The sequence below is a fragment of the Corvus kubaryi genome, unplaced genomic scaffold (genome assembly GCF_017639235.1).
Source record: "Corvus kubaryi isolate FWS band 111438036 unplaced genomic scaffold, C.kubaryi_AGA036_p1.0 37219, whole genome shotgun sequence".
Lineage (NCBI taxonomy): Eukaryota > Metazoa > Chordata > Aves > Passeriformes > Corvidae > Corvus > Corvus kubaryi.
The window spans coordinates 9,589-33,135 of record NW_024581062.1 but is presented as its reverse complement, the minus strand read 5'-3'; the positions used below and the strand labels follow the sequence as shown (position 1 = coordinate 33,135).

At 55.4% G+C, this 23,547-nt stretch overlaps 3 protein-coding genes across 6 annotated transcripts in view; 2 read left to right on the top strand and 1 right to left on the bottom strand.

Moving 5' to 3' along the window:
• Positions 1-21,325, top strand: part of MYRF (myelin regulatory factor) — a 44,262-nt gene extending 22,937 nt beyond the window's left edge. For 2 of the 4 annotated variants that reach the window (XM_042022609.1, XM_042022606.1), the window contains exons 5-27: positions 840-1,158; positions 1,534-1,706; positions 1,965-2,088; positions 7,108-7,303; positions 7,928-8,004; positions 8,501-8,611; positions 8,863-8,953; positions 9,767-9,967; positions 10,573-10,681; positions 11,097-11,206; positions 11,656-11,816; positions 12,257-12,329; positions 12,900-12,988; positions 13,318-13,386; positions 13,898-13,978; positions 15,096-15,181; positions 15,283-15,444; positions 16,107-16,385; positions 16,480-16,567; positions 16,882-16,956; positions 17,086-17,188; positions 17,658-17,732; positions 17,950-21,325. In XM_042022609.1, the coding sequence (XP_041878543.1) occupies positions 840-1,158; positions 1,534-1,706; positions 1,965-2,088; positions 7,108-7,303; positions 7,928-8,004; positions 8,501-8,611; positions 8,863-8,953; positions 9,767-9,967; positions 10,573-10,681; positions 11,097-11,206; positions 11,656-11,816; positions 12,257-12,329; positions 12,900-12,988; positions 13,318-13,386; positions 13,898-13,978; positions 15,096-15,181; positions 15,283-15,444; positions 16,107-16,385; positions 16,480-16,567; positions 16,882-16,956; positions 17,086-17,188; positions 17,658-17,732; positions 17,950-18,036 (2,939 nt within the window). In that variant the 3' untranslated portion in view covers positions 18,037-21,325. The remainder of the gene's footprint in view (positions 1-839; positions 1,159-1,533; positions 1,707-1,964; positions 2,089-7,107; positions 7,304-7,927; positions 8,005-8,500; positions 8,612-8,862; positions 8,954-9,766; positions 9,968-10,572; positions 10,682-11,096; positions 11,207-11,655; positions 11,817-12,256; positions 12,330-12,899; positions 12,989-13,317; positions 13,387-13,897; positions 13,979-15,095; positions 15,182-15,282; positions 15,445-16,106; positions 16,386-16,479; positions 16,568-16,881; positions 16,957-17,085; positions 17,189-17,657; positions 17,733-17,949) is intronic. The other 2 variants (XM_042022608.1, XM_042022607.1) reach the window with 2 other exon arrangements.
• Positions 21,326-22,646: 1,321 nt separating this feature from the next.
• TMEM258 (transmembrane protein 258) lies at positions 22,647-23,413 on the bottom strand. The gene is made up of 3 exons (XM_042022605.1): positions 23,288-23,413; positions 23,087-23,196; positions 22,647-22,925 (listed from the first exon to the last, which is right to left on the bottom strand). The coding sequence occupies exons 1-3, from the start codon at positions 23,411-23,413 to the stop codon at positions 22,799-22,801; spliced, it is 363 nt and encodes a 120-aa protein (XP_041878539.1). The 3' UTR covers positions 22,647-22,798.
• Positions 23,414-23,430: 17 nt separating this feature from the next.
• The window catches only part of FEN1 (flap structure-specific endonuclease 1), a 2,495-nt gene continuing 2,378 nt past the window's right edge, over positions 23,431-23,547 (top strand). The window contains exon 1 of the mRNA XM_042022604.1: positions 23,431-23,479. The gene's annotated coding sequence lies outside the window, so the exon portion shown is untranslated. The remainder of the gene's footprint in view (positions 23,480-23,547) is intronic.

Genomic DNA, 23,547 nt, shown 5'->3' with positions numbered 1-23,547 from the left:
TGAAGGCACAGGTTGATGCAAACATCAGGGAAAGGCTGGAAAAACAGATGGGCTTTGTCCTGGGGAAGAAAATGGAGGCTGGAGAGGGACTTTGGACAAGGGCATGGAATGCTAGGACGAGGGGGAATGGCTTCCCACTGCCAGAGATCAGGGTTAGATGGGATATTGGGAAGGAATCCTTCCCTGTGAGAGTGGTGAGGCCCTGCAATGGATTTCCCAGAGAAGCTGTGGCTGCCCCATCCCTGGAAGTGTCCAAGGCCAGGCTGGACAAGGCTTGAAACAACCTGGGAGAGTGGAAGGTGTCCCTGCCCCTGGCAGGGGGTGGATCTGGAATGTTGAGGTGATGAGAAGCAGGGCAGGAAAGGACATGGATTTGCATGTCCCTCCACACCCCAAACATTTCTGTTGGTGCTGATGTAGTCAAATCCACCCTAATTATGGAATGGCTTTAGTATCCTGTTCCAAATGGAGGAGGAGAAAGGTGGGATCGCATTTGAATGTCCCTTTTCATTTATTTAAATTCAGGGATCAAAGTCTCCTCCTGGTTTCCGTTAAAATGTTTAAAGTGCCCCCTCAGAAATCCTCCCTGGAAGTGCTGGGGGTGTTCAGGTCATTCCACTGGCTCTTCTCTCTCATTGTCCCAGGGAATGATAGAATCCTGGAACGGTTTGGGTGGAAAAGGACCTTAAGGCTCATCCTGTTCCAACCCCCCTGCCATGGGCAGGGACACTTCCCCTAGCCCAGCTTGTTCCAAGCCTCGTCCACCCTGGGGACCCAAGATAACTGGGCCAGTGCTGGACCTGGGACACTCCTAACTTTGGCTCTTTCTCCCTTTCCAGATCCTCACCTTCTCCGGACCATGACTCCCGAAAATATGTGTCACATGACTCCCCCTTCCCGCCTGGAGCACCCTCCTCCTCCGCCGCCTCCTCCTCCACCCCCTCACCTCCAGGGTCCCCCCCCGCCGCCCCCACCGCCCCCTCACCCTCTCCAGCCGCAGCACAATTCCCACTTTCCCGGCCTGCAGCGGGATATGTTCCTGAAGGCCGAGCCCCTGATGCCTCCGTACGGCGTCGGGCCGGGAATGGCGCCCACCGAGCTCCACCATGCCCAGCAATCCCAGATGCTGCACCAGCTCCTCCAGCAGCACGGAGCAGAGTAAGGCCTGGGAGTGGTGGGGCTGAGGGAATGGAGGTGAGGGAATGGGAGCCGGAGGCGTGCGGAGTGCCCGAAGTGTGGGGTTGGGTGGCGGGAACAAACAAAGGGAATCGTGGAAGGTGTCCCTGCCCATGGCAGGGGGCTGGAACTGGATGAGCTTTACGGGCTCTTCCAACCCAAACCATTCTGTGGAGTTGAAGATGTGGCTCAGCTCATGAGCGACCCAGCCTCGGCAGGGTGGGATAAGGTGGGACGGCGCTGTGGCAGTGCTGTGTTTTCCGTGTGGGTGAGATCCCGCTTGTCCTGGTCGTGGGCTGTGGGATTGTTGTCGCCTCCCGCCTCTCCGTTCCCCGCTGAGCCGTTGCCTTCCCGCAGCCTCCCGGTGCATCCCGCCAAGAAGCGGAAACACTCCGAGTCCCCGCCCAACACCCTCAACGCCCAGATGCTCAACGGGCTGATCAAGCAGGAGCCGGGAATGGGATCCGTGCCACTCAATCCCGACCGCGTCCAGACGCCCCCCTGGCACCAGCCGGGTGCGCTCTCACCAGGTACCCCCGTTATCCCCTGGAATTCCAACCCTGCTCCCGCCGCGCCAGGGGCGTGGCAGGAGGAAGGATGGTTGTCAGAGGTTGCCAACCTGAGGGATTCATCCCAGTGTGAGTTCATCCTGGCCTGGACCTGGTGTTCTGGCAGTCAAGAGGGAAGCTTCAGGCAGTGCCAGTTGCTTCCTTGGGCTCCCACCCCTCTGGATACTCAGCCCAGTGATGAAAATTGGGACTTTGATCCATTTTAACCATTCCCCGCAGGCCTCATTCAGGATAACGACAGCCTGAACGGCTCCTACCTGGATCCCAACTTCCAGTCCATCAAGTGGCAGCCACACCAGCAGAACAAGTGGGCAACTCTGTATGATGCCAACTACAAGGAGCTGTGAGTAATTCCTCCGCCTCTGGAAAAAGTGGGAAAAGCCACTGGGGTTGGGAACATCCCACTCGCAATGTGGGATAAGGATCTCTCTGGGCTGGGCTCTGTGGTGGAGATAACGCTCCCCACTGCCCCCTTCCCACTGGGAACGTTACTCTTCCACGCTTTCTGTGGATAATTAAGGAATAGCAGAAGGCATTTCAGCAGCTTTGGTGGCAATTCCGCAGCCACTCAGACCTTGCTCCGCCGTGGAGGGCTTTATTGGCAAATCCAGCCTTGTCCTGAGGAAAGTTGGGACCAGCAGCACTTTTTTCCCCTTCCTAGGCTTACCGGGATCCTGGATTTTCAATTCAGGATTGGGAATTCCTAGCGTGGGTGACTGGAGGTCATCCAGAGCCACTTCAGCACAGCTTGGGCAGCGTGGAAAGGAGCTGGAGGAGGAGGAGTGGGGGTGGTTGGGGGGGCAGAGGGGGAAGGAAAGAGAGGGAAGGGGTTGAGGAAATCTAGGAAGTGGCGGAGAGGCCGGAGAGGAAGGCTGGGATGACCAAGACAGGGAAGAAAGAAGTGGGAAGGTGGGCTGGGAATTGAGGCAGGGGAGGGTGGAGAGCACACCTGGAAGGGGGAGTGCTCAGCAGGAAACCACTGTGGATCCTCCCTGCATTCCTGGGAGGTGACAAAGAGCTGGCAAGCAGCAGGATGGTTTCCAGGAACCTCTCATGGACCCTCTGTTCCCTCCCAACTCCCTCCCTCCTCCTTCCACACAGCCAGCTGGGTCCTGTGGGGGACACAGAGCAGGGAATGCTCCGGTGCCTGGGGATAACCCGGGGCTATGATCACACTTTGCCTGGATGGTGCTGGGAATGGGAGCCAAGGACTCCAAGGGTGGGGGCAGAGTCCCAGCTTTCCCACACTCATCTGCTCATCCAGGCTTTATCCCATCTTCCATGGTGGTGCCAGGGCAGGGAATTCTCTCTTGGGAGTTGGTCGCCTCTTTAGGACTCTGTGGCTGTTTTCCCACCCCACAGCAGGAGAGGGATCATTTGGGAAGACAGTTCCTTCTGGTTTACCAAGCCATTTCCATAAAGGATAATCAGCAGCTTCAAAGCCATCCTGCACCGATCCCTGCTCTGCACCACCAACTTGCTCCCTGTGGATGGTGGGCTGGGGGAAGCTGGGCATCTCCCACGGATCCTGCTTCCAAATCCTGCTTCCATGTGCAGGAATTCCACTGCCACCTCCTCTGAGCTCTGCCTGGACACGTCACCTCTTATCCTTTGGTTTTCCAGCCCCCCTTTTCCTTCTTGCTCCTTCCTGCTCGGGGAGAATGATTTCCCATCCCGAACACATCACAGCTTGTCCCGAGCCATTTCCAGGCGTTGCTATCCCAATTCCAGGGATTTTCCGTGCACCCTGGTGTCCACAGGTGGATTGGCAGAGACAAACTTCATGATATTTGTGCTGGGCACAGAGGAGCTGCTGGAGAACCTCTGTGAACCCAGCCGTGCTCTTTGGATCTTGGGATCACTTCCCTAATTCCTGCTTTTAGGATTTAGGGTAAAAGCCAGAGCAAACCCACTCCTGGGGCATTGAGGTCATCATCCCGTTGTGTAAGGAGTAAATTCCATTGAGGTGACTCCACGGAGATTTGAGGAAGCCACGTGGGCTTTGTTGTGGCTCTGGATTTGAGCGGAATTAAGGGTTAAAGGTTGATTAATTAATTTTTAGCTCCGCGTTACCTCAGGGGACTCCTCCTGCTCCTGTGCAAGCTGGACCTACATCTCTTTTTAAATGCAATATCCCTTCATTCTCCTTGTGCAGCACTTTCCCGGGATAATCTATGAGAAACGCCAAAAAATCCATCTTTCCTTGCTCCTATAATGGCATTTTTTAGGTTGGTTAATTCAGATGTAGCAGGTGGGGATTGTCTCCTTCCTTTCTCCTTTTGGGTGTCCTCGGCCAACGAGCAGCGTCCACATCCGGATCCATAACTATTCCCCCAATGTAGCTTCCAAGGAGCAGCCATTCCCAGTCTGGTTTCTGCTGGAAGCTGTCCCCAGTCTCGATGTGCTGTTTGAGTTCCCTGTGATCCAGGTGCCCAAAACCTTTTCACAGCCTCAGGAATGTGAATCATCTGAATTATCTGATTTTTCCTACTCTTGATCCTAAGAAAAGAGTCCGGGAAGGAGCTGAAGGAGGGAGAGCATGGGAAGCTGTCCAGGTTCTTACCAGATGCTTAGGAGCGATTACAGAGCAAAAAATACAATTAATGCTCTTCCATGTTTTCCTCCCTTTGCACACAAAAAATGAGGTTCCACAAGGCGCTGGGGCAGGGATTAGGTTCCATTCCAGGCTCGTGTCTCAGGGTTTGCCAAGGAATCTGTGTTGTTGAAGGAGACAGAAATCCCTGGATTAATTTTTATGGATAGCATACAATTTTTTTGGCCTTTCGCTCTGATTTTGTGGTTTTCGACTCAGTGAACTTTTCCAGGGATGAGCTGGTTTCCAGCAGCGGAGCCAAAGAGGCCTGGAACCGGGCAATTCCCTAATTTACTCCTGGGAGAAGGAGCCATCCATCTCCCTGACAGCGGGCTCCGATAAATTCCAGCTCCCTCCTCCTTCTCCCAGCTTGAGGGAAGGCAGCTGGGAATAGTGCAGCCCTTCATGGAACCATCTCCATGCTGAGGCCAGGGAACTGGGGAAACTGGGAAGGTGCTGTTCTTCTCCCATCCAGCAAACTGGTGCTCTCTGGGGACTAATCCTGAGGTTTTGGGGTTGGACCCCTTGGCTGGGAGAGGCGTCGGGATAAACAGCTCCAAACTTGGCTGTGCTGCCTATCCTGGATCTCACCGAGGGAAGGGAGACCGGTGGGGCGTGGTCCAGACCTGCTGGATGTGTTTTGGGATATGTGACCCGGGGTGCTGGCTCATGCCATGGTGATGGATCATGGCTGTATCCCGGGAAGCTGAAGGGAACACGTGGGATGGACACACAGGTGGGATTGTGTGGGAGAGATGACCACGTCCTGCTGCTCAGCTGGAGTTTGTATCCTGGGAGCAAGAGAAATCAGGGAATCCATGCAATTAGGGAATGTCCTTGGATTAGGGGTCTTCCAATAGTCTGTCTTAGGAGTGGTTTAGATATGGGGAAACCAGGAAGGAAGGAAGGAGGAGAGAAATGGGGGAATGTGAGCATCCCTGTGCCGTCCTGCTCTTGGCCAAATCCCAGTACAATTCCCTGTGGGGAGTCTGTAACCCTTCACCCTCACTGGGATCGGGAAAATCCTCCTCTGATCCTGCCCTTCTGTCCTGCCTTAATCCGCCCCTGTCAGTGGGGATGTTCAGGATCAAATAATCCATTTGACCCCAGACCTTTTATTCCTGACACTTTGCCCTTTGGCCCCTGCACTCTCCCTGGAAAAGCCAGCATGGAAAGCAGCTTCGTCCCTCTGGTCAATCCTAGTGCAAGGATCCCAGTTTGGGGGGATGCACCAGCCACAGCAATCAGGAAAATGGGAAAATCAGTGAAAAGGAGCCTCTGAAAGGGGGACTGTGGAAGACCTGCAATTTCCAGAGGGCAGAGGAGGGGGAGCCGGCCTGTCTCCCCTCTGTCAGCACACACTTAGCAGCCATCAGTTTTGGAGTTTGGGAAGCATCCATGGCTTGGAAGTTTGGATAGACCCTCCCTCTCCTTGACTTTTCCAGTTAAAAAACAGTGGGAAGGGCAGTGAACACTCGGGACATAAAAACAGCTGGGAATGGCTTCACCACCCTCAGGGTGAGGGTGCTTGGGTCAGCCTCAGCTGCGTGTCCCAGCCAGGAATATCCAGATGGAGAATCCGGGGCTGAGGCTGGGAGGAGGTTGGGGAATTCCTCTCGTGCCTCTGGGCTAAGGTAGTGCTCTGCTCCCACCGCCCGGTTTGTGTCCGGAGCACAGCACGGCATTCCTGGCTCCCTGGCGCCTAAGGAGCGAGCAGTTCCTCGTGGCCATCCCAGATTTACTCATGGCAACCTGGAATCACCCCCAGCTCTCACCCACGTGAACTCCTCAGGTGATTGCAGGGGGAGAATGGTTTTATTCCAGATGAAAAGGAGGGATACCAGTGCAGAATCCCTATCTCCTGCTTCCCAGAGTCTCCTGAGTTCTGCCACATGTCAGTCTGTCCAGCTCCCCTCCCATTGCTCCGGGCAGAACCCCGTGTCTGTCTAGAGGTGGAAGTCAGAAGTGGTTTGGTTTTGGGGGAAAAGCGCTCCTTAATTTTTAAGCCTGAAATCCAAGGGTGGGCTGAGCTCCCCCTTTACCTCATTCCTTGTTCCTTAATTAAAAGCAATGGGATTTGGGTGTTCTGAGGGATGAGAGGCAGCTCCTTCCCCCCTTCCGAGGGCCCACCAGCTCAGGGTGGGCTTTGTGGATGGTGAGGAAAACAGACTCGCTGCAAAGGCCACATATTTCCCTGATTCCCATGGGAACCAGCCCATTAAGGAGTTGTAGATTAAACCTTTCCAGCTGCTGTGTGCTCATCCTCCTCATCCTCCTCATCCTCCTCATCCTCATCCTCATCCTCCTCATCATCCTCCTCATCATCCTCCTCATCATCCTCCTCATCATCCTCATCCTCCTCCTCCTCCGGCTGGAAGCCGGAAGCCTTTCCCCAGCAGCCAGAGCAGGTGTTTGTGATTTCAGCAGGAATTCAGGATGCAGGGATACAGCCTGGTAGAAGGTGACACTGGGAATGCCACAGGGTGTGGGTCAGTCTGAGCTGCTTCTCCCAGTGAGCCACGTTAAAGGGATGCTCCAGGCTTTGGACAGACTGTGGAGCTTGGAATCTGCGTATTCATTCCCAGTTGAGTGGGAAGAGCCGTAGAATGGTTTGGGTTGGAAGGGACCTTATGGATCCATGGGCAGGGACACCTTCCACTAGCCCAGGTTGCTCCAAGCCCCATCCAGCCTGGCATGGAACACTTCCAGGGATGGGATATCCACGGTTTCTGTGGGAAACTCCTGGTCTCACCTGCTCCCTGTTCCCAGCCCGATGCTCACGTACCGTGTGGATGCCGACAAGGGCTTCAACTTCTCCGTGGGAGACGACGCCTTCGTGTGCCAGAAGAAGAACCACTTCCAGGTCACGGTGTACATCGGAATGCTCGGCGATCCCAAGTACGTGAAGACCCCCGAGGGCCTGAAACCCTTGGAATGCTTCTACCTGAAGCTGCACGGAGTGAAGGTGAGCGGGAGCTGAGGGGCTGTGGTGAATCCAGCTGGGAAAAGGAGGGGTTGGGAGGTGGCTGGGAGCAGGCAACACCACTTCCTCATGTAGTAGAGGAACGTGTGGAATGACACAATCATGGAATTGGTTAGGTTGGAAAAGCCCTTTAGGATCATGGAGTCCAAGCCTTCCCCCAGCACTGCCAAGGCCACCACTAACCCATGTCCCCGAGTGCCACATCCACACAGCTTTTAAATCTCTCTGGCAATGGTGACTCCACCACTGCCCTGGGCAGCCTGTTGCAATGCCTGACCACCCTTCCATGAAGGAATTTTCCCTAATATCCAATCTGAACATCCCCTGAGGCCATTGAAATATGAGTCCTAAGATGGGCTCAGTCTGGGTGTCTTCAGGATTGCTTCCCACTCACCTTTGACTCCAGAGGGATTCTTTGGGAAGATCCTTCCACCCTCAACTTTTCCCCTTCCAAGGGGACACTTGGACAATGCCCACACTCAGGTTGGGTTTTCCCAGTGGGATGTACCGAGTCATAGGAAGGTGGGCAGAGAGCTGGGGAAGGAGAGAGGTGGGAAGGGGAAGGTCTGTGTGCCCTGTGCCACATTCCCAAATCCTTCTTTCCAGCTCGAGGCCTTGAACCAGTCCATCAACATCGAGCAGTCGCAGTCGGACCGCAGCAAACGGCCCTTCAACCCCGTCACGTGAGTATGTCCGTGTGGGAATGAACATCCTGCATTTCCAGGGAGTAAGCAACAGCAGGAGGTGGGGAAAGGGTGGAGTTGGAGGTCTCCCACTCCACTGTGTGGGTGTCGCGCTCTCCAGTTTTCTCCTGTTTTCCTCTCTTTGCATTCCCAACCCTGCTCTGTGCCCAGTTCATAGACCTGCCATGGTGGAGCAGGCCAGGAGATGGCCATTCCCGAAGGAAACCTCCTCTCCAGGTTGTGGTTCCAGCCTCTCCATACCTGGTTTCTCAGAGCAGTCTCAGGGCATGAAGAACCTGTTTCAGGCCCCAGGGTTGGACCAGCGTCCAGCTGGGAATGAGGGAAGAGTGCGTTGGGTTCGAGGCCTCCAGGTGCAGGAAAACTGGGTACCTTCCCACCTAAGGAAGGAAGAGAGAGGAGAGGAGTAGGAAAAGATAGCTACCATTCCCAGGCAGGCACCATCTGCACTCATTCCATCATTTTCCTTTCCTTCCAGGGTGAACCTGCCCCCGGAGCAGGTCACCAAGGTCACCGTGGGGCGGCTGCACTTCAGCGAGACCACAGCCAACAACATGAGGAAAAAAGGCAAACCCAACCCGGACCAGAGGTGAGGGAGGACACAGGGGCCTCCTCCAGAACATCCCGAGAATCCCATGGATTTGCCTATCCCTGGGTTGGGCAGTGTGGCTGGAGTGGGATGTGGGAATCGGGCCTGGATTGGGGACACCAGAAGAGTGTCCCCGCTCTGGGAGGGGGTTGGGGACGCCCAGCACAAGGAGAGGGGGTGCTCCCAGCCCACCGTGGTGCCCAGGGCTCTTCCCAGCACGGGGTGTGTCCCTGAGCTGTGTCCCTCCGCAGGTACTTCATGCTGGTGGTGGCCCTGCAGGCACACGCCCAGAACCAGAACTACACGCTGGCAGCCCACATCTCCGAGCGGATCATCGTCCGGGTACATCCCCGTCTCCTCCCTCTGGGCCCTTTCCCACATTCCACGTTCTAAAAACCTGTGGATGTGGCACTCGGGGACATGGTTTAGTGGTGAATGTGGTGGTGGTGCCGGGTTGGATTTGATGTCCTTAGAGGTCTTTTCCAAACATGATTTCCCACCTTTCCCACCTCCTCCAGACTTTCCCTGCCTTGCTTGTAGCTTTCCCTGTCCACACTGGGGTTCTGGCTCCAGCTTTTCCACACCTGGTTCCTCAAGTACCTGTTACAGGATAAGGAAGGAATCCCATTCTCCAATGGGATCAGTGACTGTTGGGAGTGAGGGAAGAGTGTTGTTGAGACTCTGCAGCAGGAACAAGGCTTCCAGGTGCAGGAAAATGGGATGCTTTCCCACCTTTTCATGTCCTAAGGCAAAAGAGAAGGAAAAGAAAGTCACCATTCCCAGGCTCTCCCAGGGTTTTGCTGGAGCACTCATCTCCAAAACGTGAAGGTGGGGAGTAAAACCCAAACAGGGGCTTCAGACAAGAAGTCCACAGCGGATTAGGCAGCTTCCGGGATGCCCAGCACAGAATTTCAGGGAATTGCAGGCAGCCTGGAATGCTCTGCATTTGGGAGCCAGGAGTATCATCCATGTCACTTGGTTTCCTGCTGCCCTGAGTGGTTGGAACATTGATGGCTGGGATAACAGCTGAAGGAAGGAACGACTCCTTTAGGGAGAGGAGCAGGAAGGGCCATCCTTCCCCCAGGCCTTCCCCGTCTCTGCTTGCCAACATTCCCCTCCCTGCCTTTCAGTCCCTGTTTTCCCCTTTCTCCACAGGCTTCCAACCCGGGGCAGTTTGAGAGTGACAGTGACGTGCTCTGGCAGCGGGCGCAGCTTCCGGACACCGTGTTCCACCACGGCCGTGTGGGCATCAACACGGACCGCCCGGATGAAGCCCTGGTGGTCCACGGCAACGTGAAGGTCATGGGGTCCCTGATGCACCCTTCGGATGTCCGAGTGAAGGAGGACATCCAGGAGGTGAGAACCTGGGAAACAGGGTGGGCTTGGGGTCACCAGGAGGTCACCAGTGATCTCTGTGGGTCCCTTCCAACTCGGCATATTCCAGGATCCTAGGACTGTCGAGCGGATGGCAAGTGCCTTAGGATTCTTTCTGTCCCAAGCACAGCCAGTTCACCATGTCTTAGGGAATATTGACTCTTCCAGTGTTAGCCAGAAGTAGCAAACAGTGGGAAAAAGGTGGAAAACAGGTGGATGTGGCAGGTACCACGCTGGGCCTTGCCAGAGCCTGGGTGAGAGGCTGGGCTCTGCTCTGAGTTCCTCTCAGCTGTCTGATTTGCCTGTCCAGAAAAGCTGGATACAATCACGTCACCTATTTTTGGGAGCTGCCTCTTCCCTGTGCCTGGTTCTGCGACGAGACTCGGTCTCCTCCTGATTCCCCTATCCAAGGATCTTGTCCAGAACTGGACATTAACCCCAGTGTTTGTCCTTATGGCTGCTCAGGGCAGGGTTCAGGGCTGTCTCCAAAGGAGTTCCCATGGGCCATAGTCCTGCTTGGACGTGGAGTGGTGGGGATTTGAGAAGCAATATCCCGTTAGGAATTCCCTGTGCCTGTTTTGTGCCAGGTGGACACCACGGAGCAGCTGAAGCGGATCTCCAGGATGAGGCTGGTGCACTACAACTACAAACCCGAGTTTGCAGCCACGGTGGGCATTGACAGCACCTCTGAGACAGGTACATCCCATGGGAATACGCCTGACTCAGGAACGTCCTGCAGGAATTCCCTGCCTTTCCCAGGGGCTGTACCCAGCTCTGTGCCAGGGCAGCCCCCCAGGTGTGGGGTAGGCAAGAGGGGCCTTTGCATGTCCCAAATTAAGGAATCCAATGAAATTCCCCCTTTAGTGAGCGGGACAGAAGGTGGCACTTCCCACAGGGAGAAGAAGGTTTTTCCAAGTACGCTATGGTGGGGTGATGATCCCTATCCATAGAATTTGGGGAGCAGCCTTGTCTGACCGTCCTCTGCCCTTCAGGGTCTCCAAGGAGCCCTGCACAGCTTGGAATGAGGAGAGGACAGCCCTGGTGCCACTTCTGGAGTGTCCAGAGGGTGCAGGATGATCCCATCCCATCCTGCTGTTCCATCTCCACGCAGGTGTCATCGCTCAGGAAGTGAAGGAGATCCTCCCGGAAGCTGTGAAGGACACTGGGGACCTGGTCTTTTCCAATGGGAAAACCCTGGAGAACTTCCTGGTGGTGAACAAGGTTGGTGGCAGCCAGGAGGCTGGGGAACCTGGCTCCAGGGAATTGTGGAGCTGGACATGGGAGAGGGAAACTGTGATGCCTGGGAAATGCTCCCAGATGCCTTTCAGACCTGGCTGGTCTTCCAGAAGTCGGGAGCAGCCCTGGGTGGATATCGGACATCGGCAGGGAGGAACCAGGCTGATGCTGGTGAAATTTGGCAGCATCTCCCTCGGGAAGGGCTCCTTGTTGGCAGCTTCCTGAGGGGAGGCTCCCAGTCCTAATCTGCCCTTCCTAGATAAGGCACTTATGTCAGGATAACCTGGAGCACCTGGTTTCCTGACGTTTCCCAACCTGTGGCAGCCTGGTTGCTGCTCTGGGAATCGAGGGGACAGTCTCCCACAGCACACATGGAGGGTGTGGATCATCCGGATCCAGGTGTGCCTCAGCCTGCTGGCCTGCTTCCCTGGCAGGAGCGGATCTTCATGGAGAACGTGGGAGCCGTGAAGGAGCTGTGCAAGCTCACGGACAACCTGGAGACCCGGATCGACGAGCTGGAAAGGTGGAGCCACAAGCTGGCCAAGCTCAAGAGGCTGGACAGCATGAAGTCAACCGTGAGCTCCGGAGCCTTCAGGTACACATGGAACCCCATGGAATGTCCCCTTTCATCCCACGAAGCTCTGAGGGGCGGCTCGGGTTGGGAACAGGGAGATGAGGAAGGTGTGGGATGTTGGCTGGTGTCGCTTGGCCTGGAGTGAGTTTAAAGAGCTGAGGTTGGGGAGGTTTGGAATTCCCACAGGAGCAGCCCAACAACACCCAGGAGGAACTGGTCTCCGTGTTTCCCTAAAGTCAGTGCCTTTCTCGTGGCAAAGAGTTTCCCATGCTTCCAAAATCTCCATCCTGACCCCGCTTATGCCAGCTTTGGGGCAGAATTGAGGCAAAGCACCAAGGGGGTTTGTGACTATCACACCACAAAGAGGTTTTTTGCCTCCCAGAAAATCCCATTTTTGCCTGGGAATGGCTTGGTGAACTGTCCCTGGCCATCTGAGCTCCATTCCTCCTTTCTCCTTGCAGCCAAACTGGGAGCCAGTTCAGCCGGGCGGGAAGCATGCCCCACAAAAAGAGACCCCACAAAGTCACCAGCAAGGTAAGGGATGGATCCCAAAGGAGCAGCGCTGGGAGCAGGGAAGGCTCAGCCTGGAGAAAAGGAGGATCAGGGGGAGCCTCACTCTCCACAAATCCCTGGAAGGAACCAAGAGATTGGGCTCTCCTCCCAAGGGACAGGGCAAGAGGGAACAGCCTCAGATTGTGCCGGGGGAGGGTTAGGCTGGATATTAGGGAAAATTTCTTCATGGAGGGGCTGCCAGGCACTGGAACAGGCTCCAGTGGTGGAGTCCCCCATTGCTGGTGGGATTTAAAAACCGTGTGGATGTGGCACTTGGGGACATGGATTAGTGGTGGCCTTGGCAGTGCTGGGGGAAGGGTTGGACTCCATGATCCTAGAGGGCTTTTCCAACCTCAGTGATTCCATGATCTTCCTTTCTGTCTCCTAATGGAGACATTAAATGACTTCCAAACTTGGGGAGTTCAGGATTTTCAGGGAGGCGGGAAGAGAGCTCGGGATGGGCTGGGGGAGATCCGTGCAAGGACCAGAGCAGTGAGGGAGCTGAGCTGATCCAGGGGGTCCTGAGCTGATCCAGGGTTTTTCCCCTCGCAGTCTCCGTCGGTTGTCCCGGAGCAGGCCTGCATCAGCCAGCGCTTCCTTCAGGGCACCATCATTGCCCTGGTCATCATCATGGCATTCAGGTGAGATCCCGCTCCTGGGCTTCTCCATCGGCTCATCCCTTGGGACTGTGCCATCCGTGGGGTGTGCAGCGAGGGGCTGTGGATCTATGGCTCCTTCCAGAGAATCCTGGAAAGCTTTGGGTTGGAAGAGACCTTAAAGTTTGTCTGATTCCAACGCCCTGCCATGAGCTGGGAACTTCCACTGTGTCAGGTTGCTCCAACCTGGCCTCGAACACTTCCAGGGATGGGGCATCCATCTCTCCTGGGCTGGGATCCCATGGAAGCGGATCGATCCCGTGCCGTATCCTTGCTCCCTGTCCCTCCTCAGCCTGTCCCTCTCTGTTTTCCAGCGTGGTGTCCATGTCCACGCTCTACGTGCTGAGCCTGCGCAGTGAGGAGGATCTCGTGGACATCGATGGGTGGGTATTTTGGGAATTGCTGGGAGGGATGAGGTTTCCTGGGAGAGGCTGGAGCACAGAAAGTGGGATTGCTGAGCACAGTCCCAGAGCTGCAAACTCTGCCAAGCACAGCCACACATCCCAGTCTGACAGCGGTTGAATTATCTGGAGTGAGAAGTGAGGAATAGAGAAGGAAAAGGGAATATCCTGTTAGGATGTGCTGAATGTTCCTTGGATGCCTCCAGCTGGACTAAAACAGCCTCATGCCAGCGGTGCAGTGGGGCTGGATCAGCTTTGGGAGCTCGTGTAACCTGATAATGAGTCTCTTTTTCTCCCTCTTTTCCCTCTCCCATTTTTCTCCCTCCTCTCCTCCTTACATCTCTCATCCAACCCATTTTCCTTCCACTTTGTCTTCGATTTCCCCATTTTTGTCTTTTCCTTCCCATTATCTTCCACATCCTCTTTCATTCCCTGTCCTCCTGGTCATCTTCCCACTTTCCTGTTCTCCCTGTCTCCCTGCACTGTCCTGTAGCTCCTTTGCTGTGCCCACTGCCTGTCTCCTGGCCCTCTTTCGGCACGGGGGTCCCGGAATTCCGGTCGCTTTGTGTCCACGGTATGTGACTGTTTCATTATTCCCTTTTTTAATTCCTTCATCCCTTCTCGTAATTCCTCTTTTTTTTCCTGCCATCTGCACCACAGAAGACCACAAAACTGAAAGCAGAGAAAGGGATGTGAGACTTCCACTGGGATTCCAGGAGGAAGGGTTATGGATCTTGTCAGGGAAGAGAAATGAGGATTAGGAGATGGAAAAATCAATTAATTAAAGGTTAAATGAAGGAATTGCATCCTGCAGGGAGAGCAGGAGCAAGATAAAGCCATGTAAGGAAAAGGGATGAGGCAGTGAAGGAACATGAGGGATAAGGGTTGGATTTAGGCTGGGATGAAGGTGAAGCTCCAGAGGCTTGTGCCCACATTCCTTTCGGGAAGCTGGTGTTGAGTCTCCTTTCACCTGGAAAAGAAATCCCTATACTAGGAGAAATCTTGGAGATGACAAAGAGGTTTTTTAATTCCTCTAAATGAGTGAAACTCCAGTAATTCCAGAGAAACTGGGACAGGTAAGACATGGACACAGGTGTCCAGAAGTGCTCCTTGTGCTGCAGACCTGGAAGAAAGATTCCCTCCCTTTCCCATCTCCCTTATCCTCGGGAGATGCTCAGGTCTTGGATAGCTGCAGTGAAACACCTGGAATTGCGTGGGATGAATGTGGGGGGGGATTGTGTGTGTTTCTAAAGAACAACGTGAGGAACAGTCTGTCTTCAAGGGATAAGGGGCACATTCCTTAGGGAATGGTGACAGCTTGGAGCCTGTTGTTTCCCAAGCACCTAAATCCACCCAGGAGATCCCTGGTGGGAGTCAAATCTGCCATGTACACCCTGTTCCAGGATGTTCCAGGAGCATTGCCAGCATCCTCTGGACCAGCTGAGACTTTTCCCTGCCAGACATGGAACTGCCACACAATTCCCTGTGGAACTTCTGAGCCCTCCCTGTTGTCTTCATGGCTTGTGTGCCTTTCTCCTGCCTTTCCCAGATCCCTCCACTCTGCTCTTCTCCACGTTTCCCTTTGCTCCATGTCCCTCTTCCCATCCTGCTGCAGCCACTTCTCTCCCCACCTCCAAGCGACCCCGTTGTCCCCATCCAGGGGGTTTCCAGCATCTTTTCCTGCATTCCAGGTCAAGCCAGAACATCGACAAGACGCAGACAGTGCGATCCACGGCCGCGTCTGACGGAGCCGGCAGCAGGGCCCCCCCGGAGCACGGTGCGTGGTGGCTTGGGATGGCTCTGGTTTCATGGAAGGGCTGCAGGACACCGGGTGCTGCTCCCCTTCCATCCCTTGACTTATTCCCTGTGTCCCTGCAGCCCCGGAGGACACACATGGAGTGGCCCTTGGCATTCCCGGTCGTGGTGTGCTGGCCTGTTTCAGCCCTCCCTGTTTTTCCCTGTGCTGCTCCGCTGCTCCCACTGATGTCTCCTCTGTTATCCCCTCGGAGACCAGCCCTGCCCATGCCACCAACCGGACAGGTGAGGGCCAGCCCAGATTCCCAGAAATGCTGGGGCATCTGCAAGGTTTGTGTCACCTCGTGTCCCCTGCCCTGCTCCTTGTGAGAAGGTCTCCTCTGGGGTGAGCAATTCCAGCTCCCTCTCCCCTCCAGATCCTTCCTCATCCTCATCCCACTCCTTTGGAAGCTCTCTAACAGCTGATACCCTTTCCATCCTTATCCTTGGATATATCCTTTATATCCTTCTCTGCCCATGGGGTGCAGTTCAGATCCTGTTGCCAGGGGAATGTGGGGGCTGGAAAGGATTTGGAGCTTCCCACGTTGCCAGCAAAATGTCATGGGAAGCTACACCAGGCTCAGCTCACCTGAGCAGCCCTACCTTGAGGCCTGACCTCATTCCCTCCTCATTCTATCACCGCTCCATCAGGCACAGAGGGAATGGAAGTGCAGAATCCTGGAATGGTTTGGGTTGAAAAGGACCTTAAAGCCCATCCAGTTCCTGGGCAGGGACACCTTCCACTATCCCAGGTTGTTCCAAGCCCTGTCCAACCTGGCCTGGAGCACTTGCAGGGATGGGGCAGCCACAGCTTCTCTGGGCAATCTGGGAAGCATCAGGATGGGGACAGGGTGATCCCGGTCATCCCAGCCTCTCCCAGCACAACCTTCTCTCCCATTTTTCCACAGACCAAAGCCAGCCCTCCCTCCTGCCAGTGACAAATATCAAAGCCAAATCCAGGGGCATCGCCGGGAAATCCACCTCCTACACCAAGTGGCCAAAGACTCCTGACAGGTCTCAGAGCTTCAGCAGCCCCAATGCCAGCCCCTCCTCCCCCTTCTCCCACATCCAGGGCAAATCCAAGTACATCTCCAACCTCTCGCTCTCCCGCAGCAACTCCCGGCAGCAGCGCAGCCTCCGGCAGCCGGTGAGCGAGCGGCCCCGCACGGAGCAGCCCGGCACGGATGGTACGTGCATCCCACCTGCTCTCCCCTCCCAGCCTACTCCCTCGGGATTTTCCACCCTTTGCTGTTCCTAAACATCCTGTCCTCCCCCTGGCAGGGCCAAGCCCGGTGCTGCAATCCATCCGGATCCTGGAGATCAACCTGGCCATCCATTCCCAGTACTGCGCCGCTGCCGATGCCTGCAGGTGAGCGGGAAGGGCTGGCTGTGGCACCTTGGTGGCACTTCTGTGGCAGCAGCACTGTGGGAGCAGAAAATAGGAAAAATCTGGGAGTTTTTCCAAGACTTTTTTGGGTGTTTTCTGCCATCACCTCATGTCGCTCCGTGGGAAGAGGAGCTGGTGCTCCCAGCCTTCCCTCAGGGGTTGTGTTTGGTGGTGGGCTCATCCTTGGGACATTTGGGAAGTCCTCCACTCTGAATTCTCAGCCTGCCAGGGATTTTGGGTCCTGTCCCGGCCTTCCCACCGCCTGGTGACATCTAACGCCCTCTCTGTGTTCCCAGGACTGGGAATTTCAGCTACCGCATCCCTGTGAGCCAGCAGACGGCCGTGAACACCAACCTGACCCTGGAGATGAAGTGAGTGCCCGTGGATCGTGGATCATGTCCTTTGGGAGCCCCTGGAGTGGCTGATGTGGCCACGGTGTCTCCATGGGAATGGGACAGACGTTCCCCCTTCCAGGCTCTCATGGTGTCCTGTTTTCCCAGCTCCTCCTCCGCTGTGTCCATCTCCCTTTGCGGCCTTGTCTCCAGTGATCCCTGCCAGGATGCTGTGAGCGGGAACAGCTCCACCGACTCCACGGATGCACAGGTAGGGAGAAGGGGACAGCTCACAAAATACACATGGAACCCCTTGAGGTTGGAAAAGTCCAACCCTTCCCCCAGCACTGCCAAGGCCACCATGTCCCCAAGTGCCACATCCACACTGCTTTTAAATCCCTCCAGGAATGGGGACTGCTCTGCTCTCCTGGGCAGCCCTTCCCATGAAGGAATTTTCCCTAATATCCAACTTAAACCTCCCCTGGAGCAGAGTCTGATCCCACCTGGCTGCCCCCTCCTGCCAGGGAGTTGTGGAGAGCCAGAAGGTCCCCGCAGAGCCTCCTTTTCTCCAGGCTGAGCCCCTTTCCCAGCTCCCAGCTCCTCATCCCACTTGTGCTCCAGGAAATATCCGTGGGTCACTCCACGGTGCGAGGCCGTGGATTTCCTCACAAATCCGGCCTGGAGAACATTCCCCAAGCTTGTCTCTGACCTCATTCCAGCCCTCCCCCTTCCTTCCCCAGGACACCACGCACCGCTGGCCTCTGGTGATGCTGTCATTCCGGGAGTTTTCCTACCACTTCCGAGTGGCGCAGCCGGTGAGTACTCGCAGCTTGTCCAGGGCCACGTGGCAGGAGGGAAGTGTGGGATCTATGAAATGTGGGAAACGCAGGTTTGGCAGCCACGTGGCACCGAGAGCTTCCCACAGTCCTGTGGGTGGTGGGAGGATGATCTTTCCCTGCCCCAGCCTGTAATCCCGGCAGAATTCTGCCCTTGGAGTCGCACCCCTCTCTAAGCTGCTTTTCCCGTTCCCAGGGCCGAGCCGACTGCGGCGCTTCCCCGGAGCAGCTGGGACACCTCTTCACTGACTATTACTTCCAGTTCTACTGGCTCTGTGAGTGAGTCCCGGCAGCACCAGTGCCCTCTGCTTGGAGACAGGAGGGGGACTGGTGCCACTGGGAGCCTCCCGAATTCCCTGCTCCGCTGGCCCCCAGCCCCACCTCATCCCCGTGTCCTGCGGCGGCTCCGGAGCTGGAATGCTGGTGGCTGGAGACACTGAAGCTCAGCACACACAGGACCTAAAAGCCACCACCAGCCCTGTGGTGGCTCCCGGGGGGACCTCGCACCGATTCCCAGCATCCCACATCCCTCTCCTTCCCTTATGGGGATGTTTGTGTCCTCCTCCATCACTTCCCCTCCCCTTCCAACACTGGATTTGGAAGTAGCACACCAGACTGAGCGTGGACGGCTCTGCCACATCCCAGAGGGATGCTCCTTCCAGGGGTGGGAGCCCCATCCTGGTGCTCCCGATGTCCCACATCAGTTCTTCACAACACTGGAATTGCTTCAACACTGGAGCCCTTTCCGAGAGGCAAACGCTGGAGTTTGGCCTGGAAAGGAGGGCTGTGCCTGGACCTACTGGAAGTCGTACACTGGAGTTGCTGTTCCTTCTGCTCGGCCCAGGGCCACTTCCCGCAGACTTCCCAGAGACTCCCGGACCTGCCAACGGACACATTCCTCTGGGAACAACCGGAGAAGGAGCAGCTTTGACGTCATCCCCCCTCTTCTCTGTGCTCTTAAATCCCATATCCATGTGGGATATCCAGGTCTGGATGGATAAAACCCCCACTCAGGCTGCTGCTGGGGCCGTGCCGTGCCTGGGGACTCTTGTCCCCAGGCCAGGGGTGACAAATGACCGGGACTCACCCATGTTAAGCGTGGTGGGATCCATTTTTGTCCGCTTGGAAGCGGCGTGTGCGGAGCTGCCTGGTTGGCTCTGGAGCCAATGCCAGCCTCTGCCCAGATGTGCAGCCCTGGCAAAGCCTGGAGTTGCCCTGCAGAGCAAGGCTGAGTCCCTGGGAACACCGGGATCTGCATCCAGGCGGGATCTCTGCCTCAGGACCAGGGTGGTGTTCTCCCAGAAGTTGGGATGGCAGCGGCTGCAGGTTGTCCCTGCCCTCACAGAGTTGTGCTGGGGGGATTTGGGATATTTTACTGTTACAAGTCCTTAACTTGCTAAACTACTGAATTCTTGTGGGGTTTAAGCCGTAAAAAAGCGGGGATTTCCTTCTGGCCCCATTGAGCCACGTGTGTCCCGTGGGAAAGCCCAGTGGCTCCCTGTGCTTCCTCCTCCCCGTCCTGCTCCTCGTGCTACGAAGGAGTTGTCTGTGTTCCTGGAGGCTCTGCCACCTCCAGGTTATTCCAAGATGGATTTCCCTGAGGAAACAGTGAGGGGGGAATGCCGCATGCTGATCCTAAGGACACTCTAAAGCTGCTCCGGAAAAACAAAGGTGGATTTTGTCCAGGTGAAGTGATGGTTCCTGGGCATGTCTGGTTTTATCTCCCGTCATCCCCCTCCTGAGCTTATCCCAGCAAAGCAGCCCTAGAATTCCCTTGGAGTTGGCATCTGCTCCCAAGAACTGTTTGTAGGGAAGGCCTGGAAGCAGCAAACACTGAATTACAGTTACTAAAATCCACTGAATCCTGGGAAGCAGGGAATAGTGGGCGAGCGGGGAATTCCAAGCAGCCAAGCAGTTGGAAAACCCAATTTGGGGAAGCTCAGCAGAACAACAGGACGCCCCAAGGCTATGCACAAGCAGGGGGGCTCCGTGCTCAGCAGGATTCTCTGGTTTTCCCTGAAATTGGGAAGGAAACACCTGGATGTAGCTCAGCGCTCTTCCCTCCACCTGCCCTGAGTGGCTTTTCCTGGTTGTAAACTGGGAAGTGGCTTCCTTGGCAGGTTCATTGTCCCCTGGCAATCAGTGGCCCAGGCTGGCACGTCCTTCCTCAGGTGAGTGATGCCGAGCTGGGATAAAAGCCCCTGGAGGGGGAAACAGGGAATGTTGGGGGGCCAGAGCCTGCAATCACCCCCCCCTCAGCCCCCCAGTACATCCCACCCCACTCCTGAGGGAAGGAATCAATCAGCGGTGGCCCAGGAGGAGCTGGGATCTCTCAGGTGGCCCCAGGATGCTCAGCCATGGGATTTAGGGAAGATCCCCGACAAACCAAGTGCCTGGGGGCTCGGAAAAAACATCCCTAGTGCCTTTCTCCTTATGGAACAGCCCCAGGGAACCGTGTTTTCCCACATAGATTCCCAAATGCTGCCTCAGAAACGCTGCCCCGGGCGGTTTAACTGGGATGTGGCGATTCCTGGAGTGCCGAGGCCAGCCCCACCCACACGGAGCTGGCAGCAATCCCTGGGATCAGGAGAGGACAGGGATTCAGGATGAAGTTTTTAGCGTCAGTAGTACCTTATGTCTTAAAGTGGCACAGGTTGCCCAGAGAAGTTTTGGATGCTCCGTCCCTGGAAGCGTTCCAGGACAGGCTGGATGGGTTTGGAGCTGCCTGGACTAGTGGGAGGTGTCCCTGCCCATGGCAGGGAGTGGGACTGGATGGGCTTTAAGGTCCCTTCCCACCCAAACCGTTCCAGGATTCCATGAAAAAAAATCATCCATCGGCTGCTTCCCAGCGAGGCAGGAACGAGCTCAAAAGGGGTTCAGAATTCTAAAATGAAGGAGTCATGGAATTGCTTCCAGGCCCGTGGAAACAGCTGTGTGCATGGATTTCCCCCCAAAAACGCATCTCTGCCCTTTCCCTGTCCCCAATCAGTACCAAGAGAGTTCACAATCAGGCCTTTCCCTGCGTGCGATGGAGGGAGGAGGGAATTCTGAGCCGACCTCTCCAGCTTGGCGAAATCCCTCCCTATCCAGCAGCAAAGAGACATTCCTGGCAGGAAGGAAGACAAAAGGGTGGAAAACGAGGCTGTTTGGGAGTTGTTTCAAAAGCAAATTCCCAACTCTTCTGTCCTACTGTTGGAGCTTAAAGCCTGTAAATAGAGACTATGGCACCACTGGAAGAATTAAGGAAAAAACCACCACGTAAAGCACTAATTTTGTTGGTTTAAATGTTGCTGCCACAGCTTTAATCACTGTATTTTGCCAGCCAGTTTGTAGAGTTGCATTTGTAGCAGGTTATTATTGATTCCTGGTTTTTATTTGTGGGGAACAAGCGTGGTTTCCCTCTTTTCTTCCTGATTTATATTTATATTTTGCTGAATTTGAGGGCTGAGTCTCCGGATTCCCCGGAATTTTTTTGTTTTGTTTTGTTTTGTTTTGCTTATTTAGACTTTGTTTTATGCTGGAGGTAAATGTGCCCATATGAATAAAATATATAAATACTGCTTTGTATCCAAGGATGGCTCCTGGTGTCTTCCTCCCTTCCTAGGGAATAACTCAGATGAGTGGCTGTAGAACTGCCCACGGGATGGAGGAAATTCCTGGTCTTTAGTCGGTGGAAATTCCTGGATATGCCCAGTCATGGTTCTTTGGAATGGGGATAAAACGGAGAAAGGAAGGAGGGGAAAGAAAGGAAGATGGGAAAAGAAACTAGGAGGGGAAAATGAAGGAAGGAGGAGAAAACTGAAGAAAATAAAAAGGGAAAAGAAAGGTTAAATGGACAAGGGGAAAAGGAAAAAGAAAGCAGGAAGGACAAAGAAAGGAGGAAGAAGAAAAAAATGAGAAGGAAGAAAAGGAGGGAAAAAAGGAGAAAGGAAGAGGGGAAAAGAGGAGAAAGGAAGGAAAAACAAAGAAACAGGAAAATCTGCCTCTGCTCTATCATTGCTCACACGTCAGAGGGCAGGCTCAGATCCAGAAGGATCCAAAAGTCCACAGAAGGAAATCTGCCATCCCAAATAGGAAATCGGGGCTTGAATTGTGATGTGGAACTGGAGCTGTTTGAAAGCTGGGCTAAACTTCCAATCTGCCTCTTAAAGACCCATCAATCAATTCCTTGTTTCTAGGCCAGGCAGGTAGTTCAGGAATTAATGAAGGGCACATCCAACGAGGGGCCACAAAACTCCTGGTTGGGGATGAGAAGAGGCACAGCATTCCCAAAAAAAGGGGTGAGGGAATGCGATGGCAAAGGCGGCTGAGGGCTTAAAAGCAGATTCAGGATTTCTTTTGCACAGCGTGGCTGCAGCAGGACACAAGGTGGCACTGCAACACTCGTGACCACACACAGCACTGCAATCTGGGATAACACTGGCCATATCCCAAAGCACCTGGATCTTGTGCCAACATGGAAAAAAAGGAGGCTCAGGGGAACCTTTTCTTCACTCTCCACAACTCCCTGACAGGAGGGTGGAGCCAGGTAGGACTGGTCTCTTCTCCCAGGGAACAAGTGACAGGACAAGAGGAAACAGCCTCAAGCAGCACCAGGGGAGGTTTAGGTTGGGCATTAGGAAAAATTCCTTCATGGAAAGGGTTTTAGAGCACTGGAACAGGCTCCAGGCGTGGAGTCCCCATCCCTGGAGGGATTTAAAAGCCACGTGGATGTGGCACTTGGGGACAGGGGTTGGTGGTGGCCTTGGCAGTGCTGGAAGAATGGTTGGACTGGATGATCCTAGAGGGCCTTTCCACCCCCGTAATTCTATCCAAGCCATTTGGAAAAGCCAGGTGGAAAAAAAAAAAAAAACAAACCAAAAAACCAAAAAAAAAAAGAAGACAAACCAGGAGTTCCCAGGCACGTGTGTCACAGAGCCACTTTTATTCACCTGTGGGTCACTGCCTGCCGCAGACCACACCTGCTCCAGGCGTTTTCTCGTTGAAATATAAAAGAAATATAAAAAGATCTTCCCCGAGTCGCCCATCCAGGCCCCCCGGGGCATTCAGACGTAGATCCCGACCCAGAGCAGCAGGAAGAGGACGCCGAAGCCCATGAAGAGCGAGGCCACCAGCGAGATCAGCAGCTCCTTGTAGATGTCCCGGGTGTACTTGGTGGATGTCACCTCGTAGCTGCCGGGACGGGGGTTAAGGTGATAACAGAGGCACAGCAAGGCGAGGGGACCCCCACCCGCTCCCCTGCCCCGGGAATTAGGGCGATAATCCGGGACTGGGAGGCGCAGCAAGGGGACGGCACCCCCCGCCCGCTCCCCCGCGCTCAGCCGCGGGGATACACGAAGAACCAGGCGGTGAAGAACATGCCGATGGCCAGCAGCACCACGGTGAGGTGCGGGAACACGGCCGGGTTCACCGGGCTCGTGTATCTGCTCATCGCCTCCAGCTCCTGCGGGGACACGGCGCTGTTCAGCGGGGCCGGGCGGCCACCGGGCCGGGCCCCCTGTGGCTACCTCCGGTCCCCCCATCCCCGCCCTCACCATGTCGCCGGTCCCCTCTGAGACACGTCGGCTCCGCTCCCGCCGCCGCACGTCCGTCCCCCTCCGCCGCCGGAAGTGGAAGTGAGGGCGGGAACGAGGCGCGGCGAGGGCGAGCCGCTTCCCCATTGGCTGGCGGCGGCTCCCGGCGGGCTCGGCGGCGGAGCGCGGGAGCGGCGGCGCGCGAGCGGCCGGGTAACGGAGGCTGAGGGAGAGCGGGGGATCTGAGGGGGCAATGGCGGCTGAGGGGGAGCGGGGGATCT

Coding starts and splice junctions, on each gene's coding strand:
- TMEM258 (XM_042022605.1), bottom strand. CDS start 23,413: ATGGGGAAGCGGCTCGCCCTCGCCGCGCCTCGTTCCCGCCCTCACTTC. Junction 23,197..23,287: donor CAGAGGGGACCGGCGACATG/GTGAGGGCGGGG, acceptor GTGTCCCCGCAG/GAGCTGGAGGCGATGAGCAG. Junction 22,926..23,086: donor TTCACCGCCTGGTTCTTCGT/GTATCCCCGCGG, acceptor CCGTCCCGGCAG/CTACGAGGTGACATCCACCA.